Below are 27,318 nucleotides of genomic sequence, written 5' to 3'. Positions count from 1 at the left end.
GGCTGCTTCTGTTTACCTGCTGCTTCGCCCCTTATACCCAATGTCCAGAGAATTTTTTTTAATTACCTGTTCTTGACTGTCTCTCAGGCCAATCCCCCCAGGAGGTGACAGTCGAGGTCCTAGGTGATAAAGATGCCCAGATTACCCACCTGTTAGCCAAATTTGCTCTGACAGCTAAGAAGCTCAGTTCTGGATATGTCAATGCTCTCTAATTTTAAAATGTTATGCTGTAAGCTTTTTATAGGGTATGTAGTGCGATTCCAGAGGAAAGCCTTGCCTTGCCCTCTGCTGTACACGGTAAAGGCCTTTGGCTATGCACTATAAATTGATTGAATGATTGACTGCTTCTGTATTTTGGGTGCCATTGTTAGGTCACTGTCTGAAAACTTTCTGTGAAGCAACCACAACCCATCCATTCTTCAGCTCAGAAATACGTATCCAGACTCCTTTCTTTAGATTTTAAATGAGTACCTTGCATGTCCTAGAACAGGCCCACTTGTTTTTGCTCTATTTTCTTTTGGTTTAGTTGGTTTTATTTTATCATTCTGCTGGATCAGGAGAAGAGCTAAGGGAATAAGCTGTCATTTTAATCAGCACCAGCTCTGCCACCCTTACCAGGTGGAGTAGACAATACTGAGCTAGACGAATGAATGGTATGAATTGCTACAAGGCACCTTCCTATGTTCCAATTGCCCCCATTTCTGGTTTGAGCAAGCCACTGGGTGTTGAGATGCTCAGATAGGGCTAACCACTGCTTGCCTCCAAAGATGAATCGGAAACCACTGTTTGAATTCTTCTGGATTTCAGTTCTGGTTTGGAAGGAAAGCAAAGCCCTGTACTCAAGACAACATGGCAAACTGCTGATTGTTCAAACGAGGAAAGGAGGGAGAAAGGAATCTGAGGAGGGAGAAGGTGAGCCTAAAGCCCTTTCACTACATCTCTAAACCCTAAAGGGGGTTACCTTTTATCTCAGTGTAGGTAAGTAAAGCAAATACTGCGAAACAGCTATGGGTCTCCTTCTCCAGTGTTCTCTCATTCAAAGGACACTAAATCCGGCAGCATTGCCTAAATATTTTCAGATTACTCACAATGTGAAATGCAGGGTAATTAATGTCCTTCCTATGGATTACAAAATATCCTTTTGTTGAATAGCTCATGCTTGTAACACCTGGAACGGAAGCAGCAAACAACAAACAACCCTGGCAAAAATGAAACGGAATTTTTTATTGCAGTTCTTCTAGTATTATCCTCATTTTGCTAACTTTTTAAAAAAATTAATCCCTTTATGTGCCTTTTAAAAAAACAAAAAACTGCCACAACCCAGACTCCATCATCTGTAGATCGGATAGCTTGATTGCCTTTTCCTGATACTTGGCTGCCAGTAAGGAAAACGTCTCTCTAACACTCCCTAACACTTGATAGGGCAACATTAGATTCTCGAACAGAAGTTCCAGATTTGTCACAGTCATTTCGTCTCTGGTTTGTATTCACTTTCTAGGCAACAGCAAGACTGATGAACACAAACGCAATTGTTTGCTAATCACTACTTAAGCGAATGTATCGATTGTACTAAAACATTATTCTGAAATTCCGGCCATCTGCTGCTTTGCCTTTTAATGTGATAGTGACATCATCTAATTGGCATTTCAGGTCTTAGTTAAAGATTCACCACCGAGATTACAAGCAAGGCACCCGGTTACCCATATATAAACATAATTATCACATGCAACAGAAGATTTAATACCTATTCTTTTCCTTTTTTAAAAGCCACCTGTGGCTTGTTAAGTCATAGGTTAGGGCAGGGATTCTCAAACCATGGGTTACGAGAGGAGGAATACAGCATGAAATGTTAAGTCATCATGGATGCACTGACTGATTCGATGGCTCCTTCAAGCAGAAAGGCCCCGTGTGGTCACAATTCTTCTGCCCCCTGACCCAGGCAATATATGGGCAGCAATACAGTCTGGGGTTCATGGGGGAAAGGCAGCACTCTGGCTAACAGGCATGGAGGAATCTCAAAAATACCACCATTGTCCACAAAATACAGTTATAGGATTTGGGTGGGACAAGGGTGCAGCAGAATGAATGTAGCTCTCCTCCTAAACCGTGGTTTTATTTCGGCAAGGTGGGGATTTGTAGAAAGAAAAGCAGTTGAAGTGGACAAGCTAGTCTCTTTGTTAAGTTACTGGCGCTGGCCCAGCCTGTTATGTATCCCTTTGCATGACTAAAGAGCAGAAGGAAGTGGTTACCACGGAAACAACTAGCTGGACATGGTTCCAGAAGAGGATTCCAGTTGTGGCAACCCTTCGCCACCCAGGTGTGTCTGGCACTTTTGTTATGTAGTTTCTGTCATACAATGAAGAGGCACCTCTTTACACCCTGGCCTTTGACCCCTGAAAGAGATATTTTTGGGGCCCACCCATTTCTCTCAGTTGATTGTACCCCTTCAAAACTTATTTCAATACAGTCATACCTCGGGTTACAGGCGCTTCAGGTTGCGCATTTTTGGATTACGCACCATGCCGAACCTGGAAGTACCGGAACGGGTTACTTCCGGGTTTCGGCATTGTGCATGCGCAGAACCGCTAAATCGCACTTTGCGCATGCGCAGAAGCTCTGAATTGCGACCCGCGCGTGCGCAGACGTGGCACTGCGGGTTGTGAACGTGCCTCCCGCACGGATCATGTTCGCAACCCAAGCGTCCACTGTACAGTGGTACCTCGGGTTACAGACACTTCAGGTTACAGACTCCGCTAACCCAGAAATAGTACCTCGGGTTAAGAACTTTACTTTAGGATGAGAACAGAAATCGTGCAGTGGCGGTGCAGCTACAGCGGGAGGCTCCATTAGCTAAAGTTTCAGGTTAAGAACGGACCTCCAGAAAGAATTAAGTTCTTAACCCGAGGTACCACTGTATTTAAATTGCTGCAACCTGCCCTGGGATCCTGCGGTAAAGGGCAGGCAAATAATCAAACAGATAAACAAGTGACGTTGTGCAAAAGAGGAAGTTATGGGAAATGGTTAAATTTACTCAATTTAGAATCACAGAATCATAGAATTGGAAGTGACCCTGAGGGTCATCTAGTCCAGCCCCCTGCAATGAAGGAATCTCAGCTGAAGCATCCATGACAGATAGCCATCCAACCTCTGCTCAAAAACCTCCAAGGGAGGAGAACGGCTGCAGAACCCAGCTATTCTTGGTGCATAATTTTAAAAGAATGGAGTACATTCAGACCCTGGCTGTATAACTAGCACATTTCTCTCTCAAACATAGTAGGGCAGTGGTGTTCAATCAGTGTGCCATAGCACCCTGGGGTGCCTTGAATGATGGTCAGGGATGCCACGGGCAACACTGGCCTCTGTCCCTCTGTTATGTACTGAGTTGAATAGGATCCAAACTGCAGCAGTCTGATTGGTCCTAGAACAATAGGATCCAAAAGGCAGCAGTCTGATTGGTCCTAGAACAATAGGATCCAGAAGCAGCAGTCTGATTGGTCCTAGAACAATGCAGCAGTATGATTGGTTGGCAGGAACCACCCAATCATGCTCCAGATAGAAGTGAATCCACAACCTGATTGGCTTACAGTAGAATTCCGGAATTAGCCAATCATGTACAGCCCATTGTGTAAATAATGTATATAAAGCAGATACTTTGAGGGGACATTCATTCATTCCTCCTCACCACTATGAGCTGAATAAAGAGCATGAAATCACTTTGCGACTCTGAGTATATTTCACCCTCTTTCCTTCCCTCCCTCCTCTGATGCCCTCTTGCATCTCTGCCTCCCAAAGGCTTGCACTGCTGTTTATTGCAGCAGCCCTGGCTACAAGTTCAGCAGGTGAATGGTGCCTCTGGGGGTGGCCAGGGGGTGCTTCCCGGGCCCCTGTGGGGCAGTGTGAGGAGGCATCTTTCTTTAGGGTGGGGGACAGTTCAGAGAGCAGGGGCGGCAGCAGAAGCAGCTGCCCAGAGGACTCCCAAGGTGAGGGGAGAAGAGAAGAGACTGAGGGAACTCTCCTCAAGGGAGGGTGTTCGAAAAGGGGTGAGGGGCTTCAAGCAAAGGGTGACCTAACTGGGCTCCTGAGCCCCACAGGGGTGCCGCAGACATAAGGTAGTTGGTCAAGGGAGCCGTAGACCCAAAAAAGGTTGAAAGCCTCTGCTCATCTCGCTTTACTGGCCGAGGGAGCCGGCGTACAGCTTCCGAGTCATGTGGCCAGCATGACTAAGCCGCTTCTGGCAAACCAGAGCAGCCCACGGAAACACCGTTTACCTTCCTGCCAGAGCGGTACCTATTTATCTACTTGCACTTTGATGTGCTTTCGAATTGCTAGGTTGGCAGGAGCTGGGACAGAGCAACGGGATCTCACCCCATCGCAGGGATTTCAACCGCCGACCTTCTGATCGGCAAGCCCTAGGCTCTTTGGTTTAACCCACAGTGCCACCCGTGTCCCACAACCTGTCAATATATGGTACCTGCAATATATATTGCACATACTTTGTAAACAAAGAAAATCTTTAATAAAAATACATTTTATACACACACACACACACACACACACACACACACACATATATATATATACACACACAGTGGTACCTCGGGTTAAGAACTTATTTCGTTCCGGAGGTCTGTTCTTAACCTGAAACTGTTCTTAACCTGAGGTACCACTTTAGCTAATGGGGCCTCCCACTGCCGCCGCCGCCCGATTTCTGTTCTCATCCTGAAGCAAAGTTCTTAACCTGAGGTACTATTTCTGGGTTAGCGGAGTCTGTAACCTGAAGCGTATGTAACCCGAGGTACCACTGTATATATATATATATATGGTACCTGTCAAGCTTCGCCTGTGATATGCTCACTAGATGTTCTGAGGCTCGCCTACTTGCCTCTTATCTGCAGCCTGGAGCTAATATGCTGTGCTTATTATATTCTGCTGAGAGCCGCCCAGAGTGGCTTGGGTATAAATAATAAATTATTATTATTATTGTTAATGTTATTATTATTCTTTCACGAAGGTTACCTAGAAGAGTGTTTTATGCTCTCTCAAGCTGCAAATAATTCAGCTGGGAGGATGCCTCCCAGAGGAAACGGGGACTTGCTATATGCCAAGCACTCCGATCTCTTCCTGCGATTCCGTGTGTAGTTTGTAAAGGGTGCTGGGAATTGTAGTTTTCTCTGTGTGAGGGAACCATAGTTTCCAGGATTTCGGGTGGGGGTGGGGAGAAGAGGGCGAAGCCGTGTGCGTGATTTAAAAGTCTCATGTACACGCAGCCACAGGTGCATATTCCAGTCAGAACACCTCCGGCATATAAATATATATGAGAGAGGCAGCTCACCCTCTCTCCTCTCTCCCTCCTCCTCGCTCCTCTCTCGGGCTGCATCTCCGAGGCGAAGGCGCTGCTTCCTTCTCCTCCTCCTCTTCGTCCTCCTCGCCCCCCATGGAATCCATCGAGGACTTAGCGGTGGGGCCCTGCGACCACTCCCAGTACTTGAGGCCTTTTCGCCTCCGCTACCGCCAGGTAAGCCCGGCGAGGAGGGTCTGCGGCCCAGCGTGGAGGAAGCGCCTCCGCCGCCGCCGCTTTCTTTCCGCCTTCCCTCCGCCTGGCCTAGGCCTCGCCGGCCGCCGCCTCCGACGCAAGCCCGGCGCTTCGGGAACGGAGGCTCCGGCGTGAGGGGGCGCCTTGCCTCCTCCTTTGCCCCTCTCTCTCCCCACCCCCGCTGCTGAGGAGGTGCCGGGGCTCAAGCCTGGCGGGGGTTACACAGTTGTTTCCCCCCACCCCCTGCCCCATAAGGTTCCTGAGGTTCATGTAGAAGTGATGGGGGGGAGAGGGGGTAAGCACTTTGCACATGGGCAGAGGACGTGGGCTTTTTCGTGGCTGTGGGCAGAGGGGGTTCCTGGTTGCCGAAAGAGAGGGGCTCCCTCCTCCCTGCATTCCCCAAGGTACTGTTTTATATAGATTATAAACTCGGATGTGCAAATCGTGTAATCGGACTTTGGCTTTAATTGCAATGTTCAGATAGATAGATAGATAGATAGATATGTTGCTTTGTTAACGGTGTTCAATAGGTTGTGGCAATTTCACGGATGATTTGTGGGGGTTTGATTCCCCCCCTGTATGATTTACGCTGCTTGTTTTTGTTGTTTATGGTTTGTAAGCCGCTTTGGGGTTTGTTTGAAAGAAAAGCGGCGCAGAAATAGAATAAATCGAATCCGCTGAGTGGCTCTGGGCATGTGCAGAGTTCCGTACCTGCAGAGGGGCGGGCGGGAGAGACGGCACCATTTTTGCTTTAAAAATTATTTTATGTTTATTTTCCCCTGACGGGACTCTAGGCGGCTTGCAGATAAAAATAAGAATCACTAAAAGAATAGGGAGGAAAGCAAGCACTGATCAAATTAAGACCATATACATATATATAATCTGTTAAAAACATACCAATAATTACAAGAAAAGGAGCACAGCACCAGCCCTTTAATTAAAAGCAGAAATATAATCCTAGAGTTGGAAAGGACCTTGAGGGTCATTTAGTCCAACCCCCTGCAATACGGGAATCTCATCTCATTCATATATGGTGGCCATCAGTTTCCAAAAGCTTGTTGGAGCAAGTAGGTTTTCACCTGCCAGCAGAAGATCAACATGGAGGGAGCCGGTCTATCTTCTCTAGGGAAGGAGTTTGGGAGCAGCCACTACCGAAAAGGCCCTGTTTCGTGTCTCTACCAAATAGCTAGTGATATTGTGCACCAAGTGATTTTATTTTTGGAAAGGAAATGTTTCCCATTCTGAGACTGCCCAAGTGTGCTGTGAGCTTCCATGCCCTGAGCACACACCTTTCTCTCAGCTTTCCTGCTTATGGGTGCTCAGCAATGCTGGTGGGGAGCTGTATCCTCTGCCCCACAGCTTCTGGAGCCTGAGGAATGCCTTGAGGTAAAAAGGCAAGCAGTGACTCCTCTGCTACACACACAACAGATGCAGCCATCTGTGCACAGGCAGCATCAAACACAACGCACACTCCTAGCAAGAATGGCCCAGCTGGAATTTTCTGTCTGCCTTTGCTGCATTCGTTTCTGGCAACTACCCTAGATGGGAACAGTGAAATTCTGAGTATTACTGCCCCATCTGCACTATGCATCCAAAAGTGCATCATACCACTTTAAACAGTTGTGGCTTGCCCCAAAGAATTCTGGGAGCTGTAGTCTGTCAACAGTAATGAGAATTATTAGGAAGACCTTTACAGAGCTACAGGTCTAACGTTCTCTGGGAAAAGGGATTATCTGTTAAACCATTCTGAAAATTATAGCTCTGTGAGAGGAATAGGGGTTGCCTAACAACTCTCAGCAGCGTTAAGAAACTAGACTTCCCCGGATTCTGGGATGCCTTTTTGTTTTGTTTTGCCCAAAGTTGCTGAGTTGTGTTTTTTTGTGTTTTTTTTGAGAAATTTCAACAAGAATGGAAAAGGAGTTTTTGAGCTACTTTAAATGAAAATTGCCTAAATCTACTACCAGCATGGATTGCCTTGGTCTGGATTTTCAAAGACATTTCAGCGATTTTCGCCCGGATACTGCTTAAGGGGCCTGAATGCCCACTATGTCAGGACATATGATATGACAACCCTAGTTTTACAACCATGATAGATGGGGGCATTTTTTTAATTTGTTATTTTTTAAAATCTGCATAGTGATTGGGAAAATGTGTTGGCGGGGGGGGGGGGGGAAGGTTGATCAAATCAAGAAGCATATCAAAAGGCCTTTGCTAACACGCAGACTATAAATAAATAGGTAGACACTACAGTATTTAGATAGAAAAAAGAAGTCTCATTCATCAATGAACGTGTTATTCTTTCCAATTAGACATCCCCTTTATAAATAAATAATTATCTCACTCCATTTCAGAATTGCAGATGGGAGCATGGTGCTAAAATATTAATATCATAATCAATTAACATTTCAATAATTTAGTTAATTATTCTCAATCAATTAATTATTATTATTTGTTGTTGTTGTTTAGTCGTTTAATCGTGTCCAACTCTTCGTGACCCCATGGACCCGAGCATGCCAGGCAATTTATTATACTTATTTTAAAGACAAGTGTTACTATCCAGAAAGAGGACAGAATCAGCTTGATGCCTCTGGGAAGCCCCCAAAGCAAGGCATCATCTCAGCATTATGTGTTCAGATTCCTGCATTGCAGAGGGTTGGACTGGATGACTCTCACGGTCCCTTTCCAACACTACAGTTCTGTGATTCTATGACTCAGAGGTCTACTGTCCCAGTATGTGGAAGATCGATGGCTAACAGCGCTCTTAAATGTCTTGCACAGTTTTCACAGCTATTGCAATTTCAATATAAAACACCTTGCTGCAGAGTCAGTGTTCTTGCAAATGGGAAAATACAAGCACAGCGCCGGGTTAACACTGGTGGTGGCCACCAGCTTAAATGGATTTAATAATATATTGCCACTTATTAAATGTTCCCTTCTTCTGAACTGATGAACAGTTAAGACATTTTAACAGAAGCTCCCTTTTTACTAATACAGTGGTGCCTCGCAAGACGAAATTAATTCGTTCCGCAAGTTTTTTCTTCTTGCGAGTTTTTCGTCTTGCGAAGCACGGTTTCCCATAGGAATGCATTGAAAATCAATTAATGCGTTCCTATGGAGACCGCTTGCCAGGCTGGCGGTGCGGAGAAGGGCTTTTCTCCCCACCGCAAGCCTTCAGGACAGGTCCGGGAACAGAGGGGAAGGCGCGCAGTGCTTCTCCTCTGTTCCCGGGGCTTGCGGTGGGAGGAGGGTTTTTCCTCCCCACCGCCAACATTCAGAACAGCATTCTGAATGTTGGCGGTGAGAAGGAAAACCCTCCTCCCACCGCAAGTCTTCAGGACAGCCATCCGAAGGCTGGCGCGGGGAGAAGGTCTCTCCACCCCACCGCCAGCCTTCGGAGGAGCCTTCCGAAGGCTGGCGCGGGGAGAAGGTCTCTCCGCCCCACCGCCAGCCTTCGGAGGAGCCTTCCGAAGGCTGGCGGCAGGAGGAGGTCTCTCCGCCCCACCGCCAGCCTTCGGAGGAGGTCCAAGGACAGTGGGGAAGACGCGCTGCGCTTCCCCGCTATCCTGGAGATTTCCCTATGGGCTTTCGTCTTGCGAAGGAAGCCCATAGGGAAATTCGTCTTGCGAAGCGCATCGAAAAACGGAAAACCCTTTCGTCTAGCGGGTTTTTCGTCTTGCGAGGCGTTCGTCTTGCGGGGCACCACTGTACAGTTTGGGTTTAAAATAGCGTTGACGCAGTTTCCCTCATATTGCTGGAAATTCAAATGTTCTCAATTTGCTAGGTGATGATGAGATCTTTTCTGCTGGTGTGTTTGAATGAGCCGAGCTGTCAATTGTCATTATTCCTCATTAGCTTCCAGTGGAGAATAACCGAACATTTTAACATACATTTTTTTTTAAGGCTGCAGTCTTAGTAGCGAACAATCCCCACTGAACTCACTTGGAGGCGTTTCCAAGAAGACAAGCATAGGATTAGACTGCACATTTATATTACTAGCCTTAGGCATGGGGCAGGCTTGATATTTCGGTCTCTTTCAACTACCGTATTTTTTGCACCATAACACTCAATTTTTTCCACCTAGAAAGTAAGGGAAAATGTCTGCGTGTTATGGAGGGAATGCCTACGGGTGGCATGCCTACGGATTTTCCTCCTCTAAAAACTACGTGTGTGTTATGGTCGGGCGCGTGTTATAGAGCGAAAAATACGGTATTTATAGGAAGTACGGCTCTCCGTGTTTTGGGGATCTGCCAGGAGGAAGAAAAAGGAACAGGTTGATCTCATGGTTTAGGGTTGACTATTCAATGGTGAATAGTGGTCATGTAGTACTGCTTCGCAGCTGATTTTTGTCAAGCTGTTGTAATACTTAGACACATTTTTTAAAATAGATCCTATTCCTCAAGGCAATTTTTAAAAGGTGGTAAAAGCACAATATTCCCCCCCACACACACATTTTCCTTTAAGAACATCACAGGAATAGACCAAAGATGAATCTAATCAAGAACCCTCCTTCAGATGCTTCTCGTAAGAATTATCGATATCTCTTGGAAGCTAAGCCTTAAAATAACATCATGTCTATATGGCTACAAAAAAATAGCAACAGGGGTACACTGGATGTGAAATGGAGAAGCTGAGATATACAGATATTTTAAGGGAGGGGGCCTTAGCTCCTTCTTGCAGAAAGTCCCAGGCTCATTTTCTGGCTTCTCCAGTTTGAAGGATCTATGAAAGGTTCTGCTTCAAGACCTGGGAGCTGCTACTAGCCAAACGCAATGCTGAATCTCCTGAATTCATAGTTTATGCTTCGTCATAAAACACAAAATAAATCGGTGTATTGGTGTGCATTGTAAATTAGCACAATGATTAAAATTAATGAAAAGTTATTTGGAATGCTAATATGGGAGCATGTTATTATCTTAAGCTAGTCTAATGCTGTGTGTGTGTGTGTGTGTGTGTGTGTGTGTGTGTTTTATATATGCATGTCCCAGCGTCATCAATATTCACTCTTTAGAAAGGAAATGAACCATTCTCTAATTTAAAGTCATCAGCTCCAGGCCCTAAATTGGGATCCTGTACCTTTAAGAGTCAAGACCTTTTTCTTCATTGCAACACCCTAATGGGAACAGACACACCTGGAAAAATGTTGCCTTCTCAGGGTCTGGACGTTAATTTCAGTTTTCTGACATATGAATATTTTTGCGTACATCTCTACGCATTCTCAAACCCTCCTTGTTTATTTTTCCTTTGAATTACTGTACAAAATGAAAGCAGTTGAGCTGTATCTGAGACATACAATGCAATTTGTGCACTTTTCTTAAAAAAAAGAACTCTCTAAATTGGTGGAGTTAGGATTATACTAAAAAAGAAAAAGAAAAAAAGGTCAGATACTGAGTGCAAATAGAGTGTATCATCCTAGAAGAGGCTTTTCAGTGCTTCTTAAGAAACAGCAAGCAATCTGCTCAAAATCTTTACAGGGAAGGTTAACTGTCATAGAAGTTAGCATTCCCACCCTGATAAATCTGAAAGAAGGCAGCTTTTCTAACAAGAGTTGCAGTTTGCAAAGATCCAGTCCCTGAACTTTCAAGCATCACGGAGAAATTTCATCAGTTGCTGAGGTATCAGCCACCATGACAGAGTTTTGATGGTTCCTAAGAACTTTTAAAAATAGACAAGTTCCCCCAGGCTCTGGGAACCAGTAGCCTTAATTTTGTGCTTTATCCCAGGTGGAAATTCCCCATTTCTATTTTACTTTTACTGGCTTTTCTCCTGTGCAGTTTCAGCAGATGAAACTGTTCCCACCATCTGGTCTCCATGCCAGGAAAAGCTTCACCTGCCACAGAACTTTAAAAACGCACTGGATAAAATGGTCTGTAAAGAGGGGGGTGGGAATCAACAACCTTGCCTGAGAAGCGGGGGGACACTGAGTTTTTGCAGTGCTGTAGCAATGCATCTTAACCATCTGCTCATGTTTAATGTTCATATTTTACACTTAGCACGAGGAAAGTTCACTGCTGAACAATTGCTCTGCAGTTCTGCCTTAAAGCTGCAGGTGTGCAAGAAAGTTCTGTCCAAATCGGGAGGCAGATTTATATGCAGATTTGCTTTTCAATTAAAAAGCATCTTCTCACTGCCTTCCTCAAGACCTTGCTTGTCCTCAATCATGTCCCTTAAACATTGACCAGGGTTTCATTAATACATTAACGCCCGAGTTTAAAGCAACTTTTAAAAAGTTACTTTCCTTCGTTGGCGGGGCGCTTAATGGCACACCAAAGTCGTGAGCGCAGATAGAGATGACATTAATTATTTGCCTCACGTTTTCCTTGCTGGGTCAGAATCCCCTAAAACCATTTCAGATGGAGTCTGGGAGAGAATCTTGGAGCCTGGGACAGAGCAGCTGGCTTGGACATGGGCCGATGCCCCAGTTGACAGGTTGTTGGATTAGAAAGGATATCAAAGGCAGCAAGCGAGATTAGGGATAAGTGAACATCTGACAGCAGTTTCCAGCAGGGGAGAACAGATGATAAACAATGGGAATGGGGTACTTGCTCGGGGAGAGGAGAGGTGAGAAGGCCATGGGAAAAGTGTGGCGGCAATCTCTAAAGCTCCAGGTTGCTGCACCTCATGAATAGAACAGGAAATAGGATTTGCAGGGACAGATGTGATGAGTGGTGATGAATACATTACAGGCAAAAGAAGGACCAAACTCTGCAAGGTGAGTGATGTCCTTTCCTTGAATCTGCTCGGCGTAATTATGGGAAAGTTTCTGCCTTTCAGAAGGTAGAAAGAAATGACACCAATGCTTGCTTGCTTGCTTAATTACATTATTATCAGTGAAATCCTTATACTTCTAATAGTGTTTTTATCAGCAAGCAATAACCAAAGATGGGTAGGGAAGATTGGTGGGTTTTCAGCAGTTGTAGGCTGTGCTTATTTGCAGGTTTACGCATTAAACTGAAACAACAGCCGTGTACAGTCTGAAATAACACAAAACAAGAAAACAGCAGATAACATCTTGAAACAGCTTAAAACTTGCTCAATTAATCTATTTGAGATTTCCACCTCCTGGTTTAAGTGATGCCCAGGAGGCAGATTTTTCCTTTTCTCTTTGCTATCATGGTGTTGTTGCCAAAGGAGCAGTTTCATTTGGTGTATGTTCCCTTCTAAGCAATGCTTAAAGGCATGAAAACCCTCTTGGAGGGCTGCGGACCTTATAGTGGCTTCTGTGCATGCTCAGATAAACATAACACAGTGATGTGATACTCATCTGCTGCTTCTGATTCATCTGGATTTGGAAAAAAACAACACAAAAGAGTTTTCTGCTCATTAGTTTATAGCAGGCATAGGCAAACTCGGCCCTCCAGATGATTTGGGACTACAACTCCCATCATCCCTGACCACTGGTCCTGTTAGCTAGGGATGATGGGAGTTGTAGTCCCAAAACACCTGGAGGGCCGAGTTTGCCTATTCCTGGTTTATAGCTTTTATTTCAGTTTCTTACACATGTCTAAAGTACTTAACAAGAACATTATACACCATGGGGTGTGTGGCTGGAGAGGCAGAGATATATAAATACCTTATCTTCCAAGGTATCAGAGTGGGCTAGATCCTCAGCCTATATCCCAGGTCTTGATGCATCAGCTTTGTGAAACGAATTTTAGTTCTGGTTAGTGCATGGCTGGCAGGCTGGAGACAGTATGTGTTTTGCCTTGAGTTCCATGGCAGAAAGGAGGAGTGTAAATGAATTGAAAACCAAACCAACACCAGAAGTGCCTACTGAATCGGAATAGTGGTCTATGTAGTCCATTACAGTGGCAGATGAGATGTCTGCAAGGAGCCTGCAAGCCGGACATGAGCGGTGTGAGAAACTCCGATATATAAGCTTAAACCTAGGTTACGGTCACCACAATGGAATGTCTATTTGCCAGTGGGTTAGACTGGATGATTCTACGACTCTGTGATCTCAACTATATTGTTTGACTGTAGCTTGCTCTTAGAAACCATTCACTTGTCCCAGTACGCAAGAAGGAGAAACCCACACAGTGGAAACAGAAATGGACTAAGGCAGAGGTTTTAAAACCGTGGTTGCCAGCCGGGAGCCCAGAAATCTCCACATGGGTGCCATTGGCCGTGTGCCACTAGCAAAAAGCACCTGGTGCCTGGGGAATTTCAAGCACTGGATATGAGTGCAACACCCTTTACTACCAGCAACTGCCAGAGGCACAATCGACATAATGCTTGGGAACTCTCTTCCCCCAGCGCTGTTCCAGGATTCTGCGGAACTGGGAATGGTTGTCATATGAAACAAAAGTCAAGTCTGCTTGCTTGCACCCTTCTTTAGACTCTATGGCACAGTGCCCTTTGTGTGCTAACAAAGATGAGGTGAAACCACTCTCTTGGAATATTCTTACTATTTTATTACAGTGGTACCTCGGGTTAAAGGGATGCCACAGAGCCCAGGACTTGCTGATCAGAAGGTTGGCAGTTCAAATCCCCGCGATGGGGTGAGCTCCCGTTGCTCAGTCCCAGCTCCTGTCAACCTAGCAGTTCGAAAGCACGTCAAAGTGCAAGTAAATAAATAGGTACCACTCTGGCGGGAAGGTAAACGGTGTTTCCGTGCACTGCTCTGGTTCACCAGAAGCGGCTTAGTCATGCTGGCCACATGACCCGGAAGCTGTACGCCGGCTCCCTTGGCCAGTAAAGTGAGATGAGCGCTGCAACCCCAGTGTCGGCCACGACTGGTCCTAATGGTCAGGGGTACCTTTACCTTTACCTTACCTTGGGTTAAGAACTTAATTTGCTCTGGAGATCCATTCTTAACCTGAAACTGTTCTTAACCTGAAGCACCACTTAAGCTAATGGGGCCTCCTGCTGCCACCGCACCACTGCTGCACGATTTCTGTTCTCATCCTGAAGCAAAGTTCTTAGCCCGAGATACTATTTCTGGGTTAGTGGAGTCTGTAACCTGAAGCGTCTGTAACCTGAAGCGTCTAACCCAAGGTACCACTGTATTTGGTAAACTTACCTAAAAAGGCCTCCAAGCAACATCAAAAATAAACAAGCACTGGAAGGGTGCTTCTGTGCTCTCTATTATGAATTGGTTTCTAAAAGTCTTATTTATAGTGACATTTATAGTGAGAAAGTAGCCCACCAATGCCAGGTTCTCAGATGGGACTTTGCGGCTATCTGTTGTTTTTTTAAAGCTTATTTAGCTTATTTAGCGACGCAGTCACACGGATGGCGAACTCCGTCCAAATATGATATCATCTAGTGCTGCTTTTGATAATACAGTACAAGTTTTTGACCCATTGTTCGTGTCCTATCTTAGAACACTGCAGCATTGCCTCTTTTGTACAAGTTTCTTTCAATATTTTTATCCCTTTTGTCTCCTCATCTTATACCTGTCCATACACGATTGCTGGTTTTTTTCTTTTCTTGAATTTCTGGACTACTCTGTCCTGTTGGTTATACCATTAATATATTTAAAAAATTAAAAAAAAAATAAACAAGCACACATCACAAATAGCTTCTGGCCCAGCTACTGCTTTCAACCTTTTAGTGTCTGGGACCGCCACATCTTTGAGGCTTCCTCTTCCCATATGGCCCCTCCCCTCAAATCAAGAATGCCCTCAAGTTTTCTGCTTTGTTTGCCATCATTGCGGGAGGTAGAGACAAGCAGCGCAAGAAGCAAGGCATTCTCAGTCACTGCCCCAGGGTTGTGGGATAGTCTGCCAGAAGATGTCTGCTGGAGCATGCTTTTGGTAGCCTTCAGGAGGGGCTGCAAAACCCAGCTTTCAAGGAAGGCTTTCAGATGCAGTTGTTGAATAATGTTTCTATTGATGGCTTCTAATCTACCTGGTGTCTTGCCCTGTTTTGTGGACTTTGTTTATTTGTTGTGAGCAGCTTCGAGCCTAGGTGGGGCTGGGTGGAAAACCCCTAAGTCTGAATGCGCTTACCAACTCCAGGTGGAAGACAAGCCCCTTTACCTCTGTTGCAAAGTGAGTCTCTCTGATTCAGGTGCATACTTGCCTTCCAATGAGCTGGGCTATCTGTCGCAATTAGCATAGGGAAAATATTGCTGTGAGTTTGTGGGTACCAGACCCCTCTCGTCTCTGGATCAGGCAAGTGTTGGAATTTAATCAAGCCAAGCTATCTTCCCATGGTGAGCCATTAAGGGAGATTAGAATTATATAATTGTAGAGTTGGCAGGGACCCAAAGGGTGTTCTAATCCAACCCTCTGCAGTTCAGGAATCTCAGCTAAAGCATACATGGCCATCCAACCTCTGCTTTAAAACCTCTAAGGAAGAAGACTCTACAACAGACTTCCTCAAACTTGGCCCTCCAGATGTTTTTGGCCTACAACTCCCATGATCCCTAGCTAGTAGGACCAGTGGTCAGGGATGATGGAAATTGTAGTCTCAAAACATCTGGAGGGCCTAGTTTGAGGAAACCTGCTCTACAACCTCCTAAGGAAGACTGTTCCACTGTTGAACAGCTCTTACCGTCAGAAAGTCCTTCCTGATGTTTAGTCAGAATGTCTTTCTTGTAACTTGAAGCCAACAAACTGAAAGTCATTCCAGATAAGACTGGGGGAGACTTTGCTTTTTGAAAAAGCTTATTTTTCTCCCCTATGTCACCAGCTGCCTTCTTCTTATTATTATTTCTTCTTTTCTTTTCACCCTGAGTTCTTCCTTCTTCAAAGTCCATGACACCTTTGGTTAAGGCTGTTCTCCAATTGGAGCGCTCTCAGGCCATTGTTTCCCAGTTGTCAGTGTTTATACTACATTTTTTTAGATTTGCTTTGAGAACATCTTTAAACCTCTTTTGTTGCCTACCAGTATTTTGCTTTCCATTCTTGAGTTTGGAGTAGAGTAGTTGCTTTGGAAGACGATAATCAACATGACCAGTCCAACAAAGTTGATGTTGAAGAATCATTGCTTTCCCTCCTATGTAACCAGCTGCCGCCTGAATTCAGGCACACCCCTCCTCCCATGGCTGCCTTTCCCAACTGCGGCTGCCTCCACGTTAGGGTGTGGAGCCCCCCAAAGGGCAGGGCTGAGAGTGGTCACTCTGATGCCCCATTGTGTGGGACAACCCTGGACGATTGATTAAACAATCCATGGCCTTTTAAACTGGGATGTGGTGTTCTTGTTTGTTATTGTGTCATGCATTTTTGTGTTTTTATATTGTAAGCTGCCCTGTGATGCTCAAATGAAGGGCAGTGTAGAGATGGAGATGATGATGATGATGATGATGATGATGATAGGCTCAGTGCAAGATGGCCAATGGGTGGCGCCCTGTCCCTCAACAGGTAAAGCCAGAGTTTGGAGAAGAGAGTTTTTGGAGCGGTGATGTGACTGAGAAGCACAGCATAAACGGAATCTACATTGGGTGACCAGATTAAGGTTAAAAGATTTCCCCCCCAATGAATCCGGGGACACTTTTCAACTTCAATGGATTTTGAATGGGGACTGATTTGTAAATCCGGGGACTGTCCCTGGGGAAGGGGGACGTCTGAGAACCTTAGACCAGATGCATGAGAGAGAAAGAGCAGGGCTCCTGTATCTTTAATAAAAGCGTAGAAGAGGGAATTTCAGGAGGTGTAGTTTGCAGTGCACCTACTGAAATTCTATCTTCTGCACAACTGTCAAAGGTGCAGCAGCCCTGGCCTGTTGACCACCTGGTACCCTTAAGCATACAGGGGACTGGAAAGAAACCTATACCTCATTTAAGCAATGCTGGAAAATGCAAATACAGTGGTACCTCTGGTTGTGAACGGGATCCGTTCCAGAGCCCCGTTCGCAACCTGAGCAGAACGCAACCCGCGTGTGCGCGGGTCGCGATTCACTGCTTCTGCGCATGCGTGTGACATCATTTTGAGCGTCTGCGCATGCGCAAGCGGCGAAATCCGGAAGTAACCCTTTCCGGTACTTCCGGGTCGCTGCGGGACGCAACCTGAAAAGATTTAACCCGAAGCGTTTTTAACCCGAGGGATGACTGTATCATTACATATGCTTTACCAATGGACTGGCTAGATCTAGCAATTCTGTTCCTTTTAAGAATTGAAAGCGGAGTTGCCATCTCAAATGGGGCTTTTTCTTGCACGTCACTGAAATGATGAGAGGAACCACCAAGGGTAGTTCCTCCTTCCGCGTTGCTCTTTGGGGTGGTTCAGACTGGCATGCGCACTGCACGGCTCCTCAACAGCTAAATGTAGAGACATCACCTGTTCTCCAAGAATTCTCAAAGATAATAGACAAAGGCTCTGAAATTACATCCGCAAACTCCTTTGGTACACTTGGATGCAGCTCATCAAGCCCTGGAGATCTGCTGTGCTGGTGTTTTATTGGCAGGGATCTCCTAACATCAGGAAGCATTCAAAACTGTGAGACACATGCAAAACTCCTTACATTCTAAAGTGATACAGGTCATTCTACCACCCCAGCAGCCTACCACCCCGTTCTTCCTCAGGTGTCGAGATCTAGGTCTGAAAAATGGTGGTGCTTGAGACTGTGAACTCACATGACATTTAATATGTGATGGAACATTTGTGCTTCCCTGCAAATCACGGATGACAGGTCTTCTTAACAGCTGCTAACCATGATAAAATTAATCAGAAGAAATGTTCTGCTTCTAAATACAAGTTGCTGGGGGTAGGGATCATATAAACATAGACGTGCAGAGTTGGAAGGGACCCTGAGGATCATCTAGTCCAACCCTTGCAATGCAGCTTCATATTGGTGCTATCAGCACCTTCACTCTCTGCTTGTGACCTTCTCATATCTCAGGGTTAGGATCTTTTTTGTATTGGATATTTATCTCCACCTCACCCATCAGGCCAGCTTTGACTGGTAGGTGGGGCTATACACCTGTCAGTCACCTGATGTCAGGCGACTGATAGGTGGGAAGTCCTTCCCATCTGTCAAAGTTCATCTGCAGGTTGGGGTCAGCTTCAGCAGTGTGTCCCCTGCAGGCAGGGGTCAGCAACCCTTTTCAGCCATGGGGCCGGTCCACCATCCCTCAGGCCATGTGGGGGGCCGGGCTATATTTTGAAAAAAAAATATGAACAAATTCCTATGCCCAACAAAAAACCCAGAGATGCATTTTAAATAAAAGCACACATTGTACTCATGTAAAAACACGCTGATTACCAGACCATCCGTGGGCCGGATTGAGAAGGCGCATCCGGCCCACGGGCCTTAAGTTGCCTACCCCTGCCTTCAGGCAGCACCCTGGTGAAGCTGCACCCAGCAGGATTCAACCCTACACATCAGGTGATGTCACCCGTGATATCAACTGACTGGCAGGGGTGTGTGGCCTGGAGAAATCTGCCATCCCAATTCCAGCCATATCTAGTTAGCTGCTGCGGGGAAACAGGATGCTGCACCAAATGGACCATTTTAGAGTGATCTAACAGTGTTGCTCTTAAATTCTTACCTGGCCCTTAAGTGATGGGCGTGTGTGAACTGGCTCTCAGTGCAGAAGTATTCTTGTCCTTCGCCTAGCCACTCTATTTATCACCAATAGGTAATGAAAGTTTACCTGTGAACTATTGTTGTCCTCTTTCATAGCATCCTGTCTACTCCAAATTTAACACATGCACACGGAAACACCGAAACTCGCCATCCTTTTAAGCATATGTTTTGCAGGTTCACGACTGGAGAGAGGGAGAGGGCCGCTCGCTATGTTATGTAAGACATAATTTAAAATCTGGGGCTTGGTAGCATCTGTCCATTTTGTATTGATTTTTGCAGGGGACTGGAGGGAGGTGAAAGGTCCTCGTGATTTTTGTAAGAAGGTCCTGTGAGAAAGTCTTCAGGGGAAATCTAAAGATTGTGTGTAAGCCTTGCCTTCCATTAACCCCCTGCTGCTGCTCTTCATCAAGTTATTTTAATGACTTTCAAAGCAAGTGAGTGGAAAATGGCTTCTCTGGAACTTTGAGGAGGCTGAGCTACTAAAACGGTTGTTGCTTTCAAAGTGAAATACCAATGGGAGGATAGCTTGTTAAAAAGACTTGTGATTCTGTTTTAAAATACGGAGATATTTTAAATAAGGCGTTATAGTTACAACTCCCACAAAAGTGAAAATCCTCACCTGCTAAAAGCTCTATATTAGTGCTTCTCATTCTGGTGGTTCCTTTTTCTCTTTTTAAAAAAGCAAGAAGGCTTGGGAGGTTGCTAGAGAGGAATAATGATCTGACCCTGGCAGTTTCTGTCTTCAGGTTTTAGTGGAGAGGTTGCTTGCATATTCTTCAATTCCCCCAGGTTCCACTGGGGGAGTTAGTATAGAGCTTCTACTTGCTCATTTTCCTCTGCCTTCCCTATAAAATATCATCTCTCTTAGCCATTATTTTGAGTTGTGAATTGCACAGAGTGCTTTGGCGCACCAGTGTAGTAAACATGGTTAAATGGTGTTTATTTTAAGGTCTCTGTCTCCGCACTTACAGTCACATCGCTGCTTGCTTTCCCCTTTTCATAGAGAGAAGGGTTGGGCCAGGATTGACTGTGGATGTTTCAGTAGAAAGCTGACTCTTGGTGGAAGATTTTTCCCCTGGGAAATAGAAGTGGGGGACCCAACTCAGTGCACCCCCGTTTACCTGCAACCTCACACAATTATTTTATGAGCATCATTCAGTCTTCGTTGTGCGGCATGGAGGAAGTGTTGGACTGTTCCCAGAATGTATAGCTGGGGCCTGGTTTTTGTTGTTGTTGTTGTTAGCAAATTAATTACAGTGGTACCTCGGGTTAAGTACTTAATTCGTTCCGGAGGTCCGTTCTTAACCTAAAACTGTTCTTAACCTGAAGAACCACTTTAGCTAATGGGGCCTCCTGCTGCTGCTGCTGCTGCTGCTGCCGCGCTGCTGCTGCGCGATTTCTGTTCTCATCCTGAAGCAAAGTTCTTAACCTGAAACACTATTTCTGGGTTAGCGGAGTCTGTAACCTAAAGCGTATGTAACCTGAAGCATATGTAACCCGAGGTACCACTGTATTGGTAGAGCATCTGTGGAAAATCCGTGGCTGAATTCCCCTTCAGAAACCTCGGAGACCCTCTACCTGCCAGTGTAGACGGCACTCAGCTAGGTGGACCAAGTATTCTCACTCTGTGTAATCTCACCCTATCTGCAGTGCACTTTACGTGGGGCTACCTTTGAAGGTGACCCTGAAAGTACAATTAATCCAGTATGTGGCGGCGAGGCTGGTGACTGGGAGTGGCTGCCGAGACCATATAACACCGGTCCTGAAAGACCTACACTGACTCCCAGTATGTTTCCGAGCACAATTCAAAGTGTTGGTACTGACCTTTAAAGCCCTAAACGGCCTCGGACCTGTATACCTGAAGGAGCATCTCCGACCCCATCTTTCAGCCCAGACACTGAGGTCCAGCGCCGAGGGCCTTCTGGCGGTTCCCTCACTGCGAGAAGCAAAGTTACAGGGAACCAAGCAGAGGGCCTTCTCGGTAGTGGTGCCCGCCCTGTGGAAAGCCCTCCCATCTGATTTCAAGGAAATAAACAACTATCTGACTTTTAGAAGACACCTGAAGGCAGCCCTGTTTAGGGAAGTTTCTAATGTTTGATGTTTGGGAAGCCCAGCCAGATGGGCAGGGTATAAATAATATTTTTTATTTTTATCATCCCTTATTAAAAAATGAGCCATATAACACTAAGCGGTATAACATCCACCTTTCGGCTCTTTTCTTTTACTGAAGCACCAGGTTGCTCCCCCCCCCCCCCCCGGAATCAATTTGTGCCAGTTCCAGTTGCCTCACATCTGCATCCCAGGTTATAACCTTAAATGCAGTTGCTGACCTAGCAGTAAACTGAAGGTAGCAGGAAAAGCCGTAGCTTTGACCCCTGAACCTATCAGCTTTCCTAGTGCCGGCGACATATCCTCCCCCCTTTCAGGTATCAAGTTCAGCATACTACTGTCTGCTTGCTTGAGGAAAAGAGTGGGCTTTATAGGCAGAATGCAATTGCTTTGGATGACAAAGCAATATATAGAGGCATTCTGTGCCTCCCTTCTAAGGAGCTTAAGATGGTATACTTGGTTCCCTTCCTTTCTGTTTTATCCTCACAGCAATCCCATAAGGAAGGTTAACTGAGAGAACGTGACTGGCTCAAAGGCCACTCGTTTAGCTTTGTCGCTTGGTGGGGGATTTGAACCCAGGTCTCCCTGGCCCAAGCCTGACACTTTCTCTCCACTTCCACATGCTGGCAGCAATGACTCATCTATTTAAAATTTGGCGGCATTGGTTGCCTCATCACCAAGTAAATCAAGGGTTTATAAATTCCAGGAGTAAAAGCTGTGTCAGTTTGTGCCTACAAATCCAGCTCATGATGCTGTCCTAACAATAAAGGGAAACTTTGCAGATTTTAGCTTACCTGTCCTCGGAGCTGATGGGTTTGAAATAAACATAGTGGCCTGGCCCCCTGTATCACATGAACAGCTGAAGAAGTGAATGCACTTCTCAGATGTTTGTTTTGCCTCCTAATGGGTAAAAACGACACCTTTTGAACAGTAAAACTATACTGCCTTCACCATCTGGATGCAGTTTCATTATAGTCTCCTGCCAAAATATAACCCTCGCTTTGAAGACTAAAATGGATACGGTTTGTAAAAATTACAGTGCGACTTTTGGATTGTGTACCATTCTTGGGAGGGCGGGGGGAGATCGTTTTACTCGTCCCTGGACTAGTTGATTTAAATGTCTTTAGTTCAAGGTAGCCAACTTACAGCTGAGATACAAAAAGGATTCATTCTTGGTGCCTGAAGCAGAAAATACCAATTAAACCCTCTTTGGTGGTATAACATTAATACAACAGCAAGTGAAAATAATAATGGCAGCCTTAAATCTGTTTACTGAGGCTGGCTGCCTCACCTTGCCCAATGGTAGAGCCGGCCATGATGCTTACCAACTCAGGTGAGGAGAGAGCTAGATGCAGAGGTGAGTGGGGTTTTTCTTATAGCAGCCTGATTTCATCCATCCCCCCTGAAGTTTGGGGTTGTCCTCAAACACCTCAGAGCTCCCAATGGACACTGGGAAGCGCAGTATCACAGCTGAAGATAACAGTCTCATCCAATTATTCAGTACCAACAGTCATCTGTTTACTGATCACATTCGCATCCCACTCTTCCTCCAAGGAGCTCAGGGTGGTATTATATGGGGATTATCCCATATTGCCCTCATGGAAACCCCGAGAAGTTTAGATTAGGTGGACAGGCAAGGTTGTCAAGAGAGGTAGGCAGATGTTTGAGCTCAGGGCCAAGTCTAGTGCTGTGTCTGCCACACCAGACTTCCTCTCCATAGTTTTGGGAAACGTCTTTTGAAAGGAGAGCCATATTTTTCGCCCACTTCAGGGGGTGTTGGAATGCCATTCTTCTTGCAACGGGGCATAGAAAGGAGCTCAGTTCAGTTTGTTCCGTAGAAATCTGTGCAAGCCCAAACGTGCTGCCTCTGTTTTGCGATGTACAATTTATGTTGATAATTCCGATTTCACAATATCGCATGGAGAATAGACTTGTGTGCTTCCTTTCAAAATCCCCTCCTGGTTTTAAGCAGCAATTGGCACAGAAGGCAAAGCCTTGTTTTCTCTTCCTCGTTAATTCTGTTTACACGAAGGCCATGCTCAAAGTGATGCCCTAAAACAGGGCTAATTGAAACAATGCAGGGGTGGAGGCATGCAAATGGAAATGCACACTAACGAATCGCGCCAAGTTCAGATTGACCTAGAGGTAAAGAGCGTGCCAGGGCATTGCCATAGTCACTGGAGATGTTAGCTATTGACTTCACATGACAGTAGCTGGCATTAATAATGCAGCTGGCAAAAAAAAAAAAAAAACCCAATCCAACAACCCCAAATTATGAAATCTCCCGTCATCTTTTCTTGCAAACCACATGGATGTGAAATCAATTTCCATTAAGCTAAAATGGAAAATGGATAAACAAAGTGCGAGCGAAAAGTGCAGCAGACAAGGAGATGGTTCATGTTGAGAATGATGGTTAAGCATCTTCCTCTTGTTTTTGTGCAGCTAGCACAGCTTGGCTTAGGGAGAAAGGTTGTCTGCCTTATATTGTGTCAGACCCATTGGTTCATCCAGTCCAGAATGGGGACCCTGTCTGCACTGATAGTAGTCAAAGCTTTCCCAGCCTCCCTACCTGAGAGGTTTTTAACTGGAAATGCCAGGGGTTGAATCTGGGCCCACCTGAATGAAAAGCAAGTGTTTTGCTATTGAGCTTGGAGACAGTACATGTTGCAGATCATTTTCAAATGTAGATAGCTCAGTTTGTTTGTTACAGCCTAGTGCTGATAACACCAAGGTTGCAGAGGTTCCATCCCATATGGAACAGCTCCATATTGCTGCATTGCAAGGGGTTAGGTTAGATGATCCTCAGGGTCTCTTCCAACTCTGATTCCTTTAACTAATAACCTGATTGCCATAGAGGGAGCACCTTCATACCTTGCCTTTAAAGATCTAATGGCAAGATCTTTTTCTGAGTTTATGCCGGGCGGTGGTGGTGGGGCGTAGTATTTTGCAGTCTTTTGGAGCAGGGCCTTCTCAGTTGTGGCATCCATGTTATGGCACCCTCTCCCTAAGTAGGCCAACCAGTTTAGCATTGCTTGGGGGTAACAGACAGGTGGAAACATGTTTATTTAAACAGGCCTTTGGAGATGGGTTACTACGAAAGAGATGCTGCCGGAGGCTTTCCGTTGTTTTAGCTATTTGTGCGGGGGGCGGGGGACATGAATGCAAAACATGAATCCACTTGGTTACATCACATTTAAATGTTCAAATGCACAAACTGGTTGCAGTAAGAGAAGTAAACAAGCCTGTTGTTTACTTTGCAAACCCTGAAAAGTCGAGCAGTTTCTAATGAGGGGCTACGTTTTGCATCGGTGGAGGCTACTGTCACAGAGCAAGCCAGCAGTAAATCACACACTGCTCAAAGTTGGCACTAACTCTTCATTAGCAAAAACACAATCTTCCCAGACTTGGCTGAGTTTCAGGCCTAATGAGCACAGCTGCCCATCCCCGGTAGGTCTTACTCCCTGAATCAGTTGCCGAGACTGAAAATCCCCAACTCCCCACAGCCATCTAAGGCCCCTCCTCTTCAGGGCTTTTTTCAGGCAATCAGAGACTGCACCTGCATGGAGCCTGCCACTGCTACGCCCATTTCAGCCCTCTTCTGATTCTGGGAGACATGGGGGAGGGGAGCTTGTCTCAGCAGGAGGGGGAGACCCCTGTGACTCTTACCCAGCCTGATTCATCTCTGCCTCTTGACCTCCCTCTTCCCACTTGCTTGCTTCAGTTTCTGATTCTGATTCTGGACTTCTCTCTGCCACAGACTCTCCCAGCTCACTAAGCCCTGTTACCTCTTCAGCTTCCGACATTTCCTCCTCCCAATCTGCTCCCTCTTCTCCTTCTGACCACTCATCGTCATCCCACCACCACTGCCCGGCCTCTGAGCCTTCGTCCTTTGATGGTTCCCCAGCTGGTGCCTCCCACCATTCCTCTGTGCCCCGCCAGTCCATGACAGCTACTGACTTGCTCCCCCATAAGTTGAGACACAAGCAAAGGGATCTTAATACTCTCGCTAACATTTCTCAGTTGTTTCTCTCAAGTAACAGGCAGAGGTTGGGATGCATAATAATGGTTGCAGTTGTAGGGCTATGTTAGGGGCCCTACAAGACCCCCCCACACACACACCAGTGGATTCCCATTTGCCCATCTCTTCATCATACCATGAATATGTAGGTTTGTTGAACAGGAGAAAGATAAATCAATGCCACGAACTTGCCCATTTCTTGATAAAAATCACTATAAGCACAGTTGGATTTATTGTTCTGCAAAGTACACAGAGTCATATAACCATTGGCAACTGTTTACCTGGAATTAATAATTAGCAGCCTTCATAGCGGACTCTTAGCAAAGAGCCAGGCATTTGGCACAATAGAAACTCGGCTGCATAGAGCCGAGTTCAAATTGTATTACACAAGGACAATGGCAGCAAATGGCAGTCATTTGAGTTTCTGCCACAGCAAACAATGGGATGCTGGACACTTTCATTTGTTTATTGCATTATTTATTTGGACAGGTGCAAGCTGGCCATGCAAAATTGAATCTTGCTCCTAGATATTCCTTTGCAAAGCTTTGTTGGACCAGTGCATAGGGATAAGCGAAAACATGCATATCCTAGAGGACTCTAAATCTATTTATGTCTTCATTACTGTAGATTAAACAGTCCACAAAAGTGGAAAGCTCTGTCTCTGTAGTGTGCTACTAAATGAAACTGTTTGGGCCAGGTACAGTTATGAGTTTTCTGGAAAACTTTCGAATTGGGAAATTTTCTGCAAATTTTTACATTACCTTATGCAAATTTAAATAGGATAATTTACATTGGGAAGCTTCCAGCTTTCTTCAGAAAATCTTCTGAAGGCCTAGCTTAGTGATCTAATCTAGCACGTATATTTTTCTTGTATTTGGTAAAGAAAGATAAGCACTTTGAAATTGTGCCAGGCTTATGTAACACCGCAAGCCTGCAATTTAACACAGGGATTATGTTCCAGGGATCGCACCTATAGTGAAAACACATTGGGTTCAATGGCAGGTAGGATTGCCAAAGTCTGTATTTGCACCCAAAAGTACTTGTGTTCTCTTTGCTGCTGCATGGAATAATGCATGAACCAGACCTTTGGATTTAGTAAGTAAAGCATTTTTAACATACTTAAGAGTGTGTGGTCTGTTCATTGGCAGAGGGATAGAGAGAGGTGGGGGCAAGAGCTTTAAAGCAGACTAAACGGGATTTGCAAAAGACTTTAACAGTTTGTATTCCATGCTATACTGTTGCTTAATTCTGAGAGTGTTTTTAACCCTGCTGGGTGCTCTCTCCCGCTGGAGAGTGCAAATCCCCGCGTTGTGAAGGAAAATACACCCCCCTGCAATTACCTGAAGCCTATTTGCAAGGTTGTGGGGCTTTTGTGAACTACGTGGGATGGGGTGAATCTGTGCAGGGAGTGATCAGGCTTGAACCCCACATTGTTCAGGAGGGACCCCCTGTCTGCCAGAGAGGCCTTTCAGGGGTCACAAGTGATATCTGGGCAAAGGGGGGTGGGGGGGAAGCTTTCCCTCTGTGAACACCCTTAACTTATCTTAAGATCCAAGCCTGTATATTTAACTAAATGCATTCCCCCCCGCCATGACATCTCCTTATAGATTTGGTCAGTTTTGACTGCTTTTAGAGCTGCTTACGTTTGAGGAGAGTTTCTCCTAGGATGAGCAACCACTTTGTAATTAGCCCTGTGGAAATGTCATATAAACCAGCCATTGGACAAACAGTCAGTGTCAACAGCAGCAAAAAGCCTAGTTAAACTTCTAGAAGTTCAGAAGCTTATTATCCAAGGCAATGTTGCAGTCACCTAATCCCCACCAACTGTTCTGTGTTCAGTTGCCCTGACAAATTCCCTATATAAGCCTTCAGGCCCGCCTTTGTTGTGTTGCATCTTCACCCACCCAGCGACTCAGTTTCATCCTTTTTCTTTTTCTCTCACCTGGCTTAAGGTTTTCAGCATGCTGCCAAATGAGCCTTGTTCACACATTGCGACAATTTATTTATGTGAAGTCTTTCTTAGCTGCTTTTCATCAAAAGATGAACCAGGGCATTGTGCAAAAGTGTGAATGAAATTCTGCCTATGTACAGATACGATTTTAAACCAACAAATAAACATAACACAATGAAACAAGGAGCCTTTTGCCACCCGAGGCCCTTCTCCCCCTGCTTCCTTTGAGGGAGTTGA

At 45.5% G+C, this 27,318-nt stretch overlaps 1 protein-coding gene across 2 annotated transcripts in view; it reads left to right on the top strand.

Annotated features, from left to right (window-relative positions):
- Positions 1-5,234: 5,234 nt before the first annotated feature.
- NUDT14 (nudix hydrolase 14) overlaps positions 5,235-27,318 on the top strand; it is a 123,950-nt gene continuing 101,866 nt past the window's right edge. For both annotated transcript variants that reach the window (XM_083620285.1, XM_083620284.1), the window contains exon 1: positions 5,235-5,515. In XM_083620285.1, coding sequence (XP_083476411.1) covers positions 5,315-5,515 — 201 coding nt within the window. In that variant the 5' untranslated portion in view covers positions 5,235-5,314. The remainder of the gene's footprint in view (positions 5,516-27,318) is intronic.

This window comes from Podarcis filfolensis (genome assembly GCF_964270895.1).
Source record: "Podarcis filfolensis genome assembly, chromosome: 1".
Classification (NCBI taxonomy): domain Eukaryota; kingdom Metazoa; phylum Chordata; class Lepidosauria; order Squamata; family Lacertidae; genus Podarcis; species Podarcis filfolensis.
This window is presented reverse-complemented; position numbering and strand designations above follow the sequence as displayed.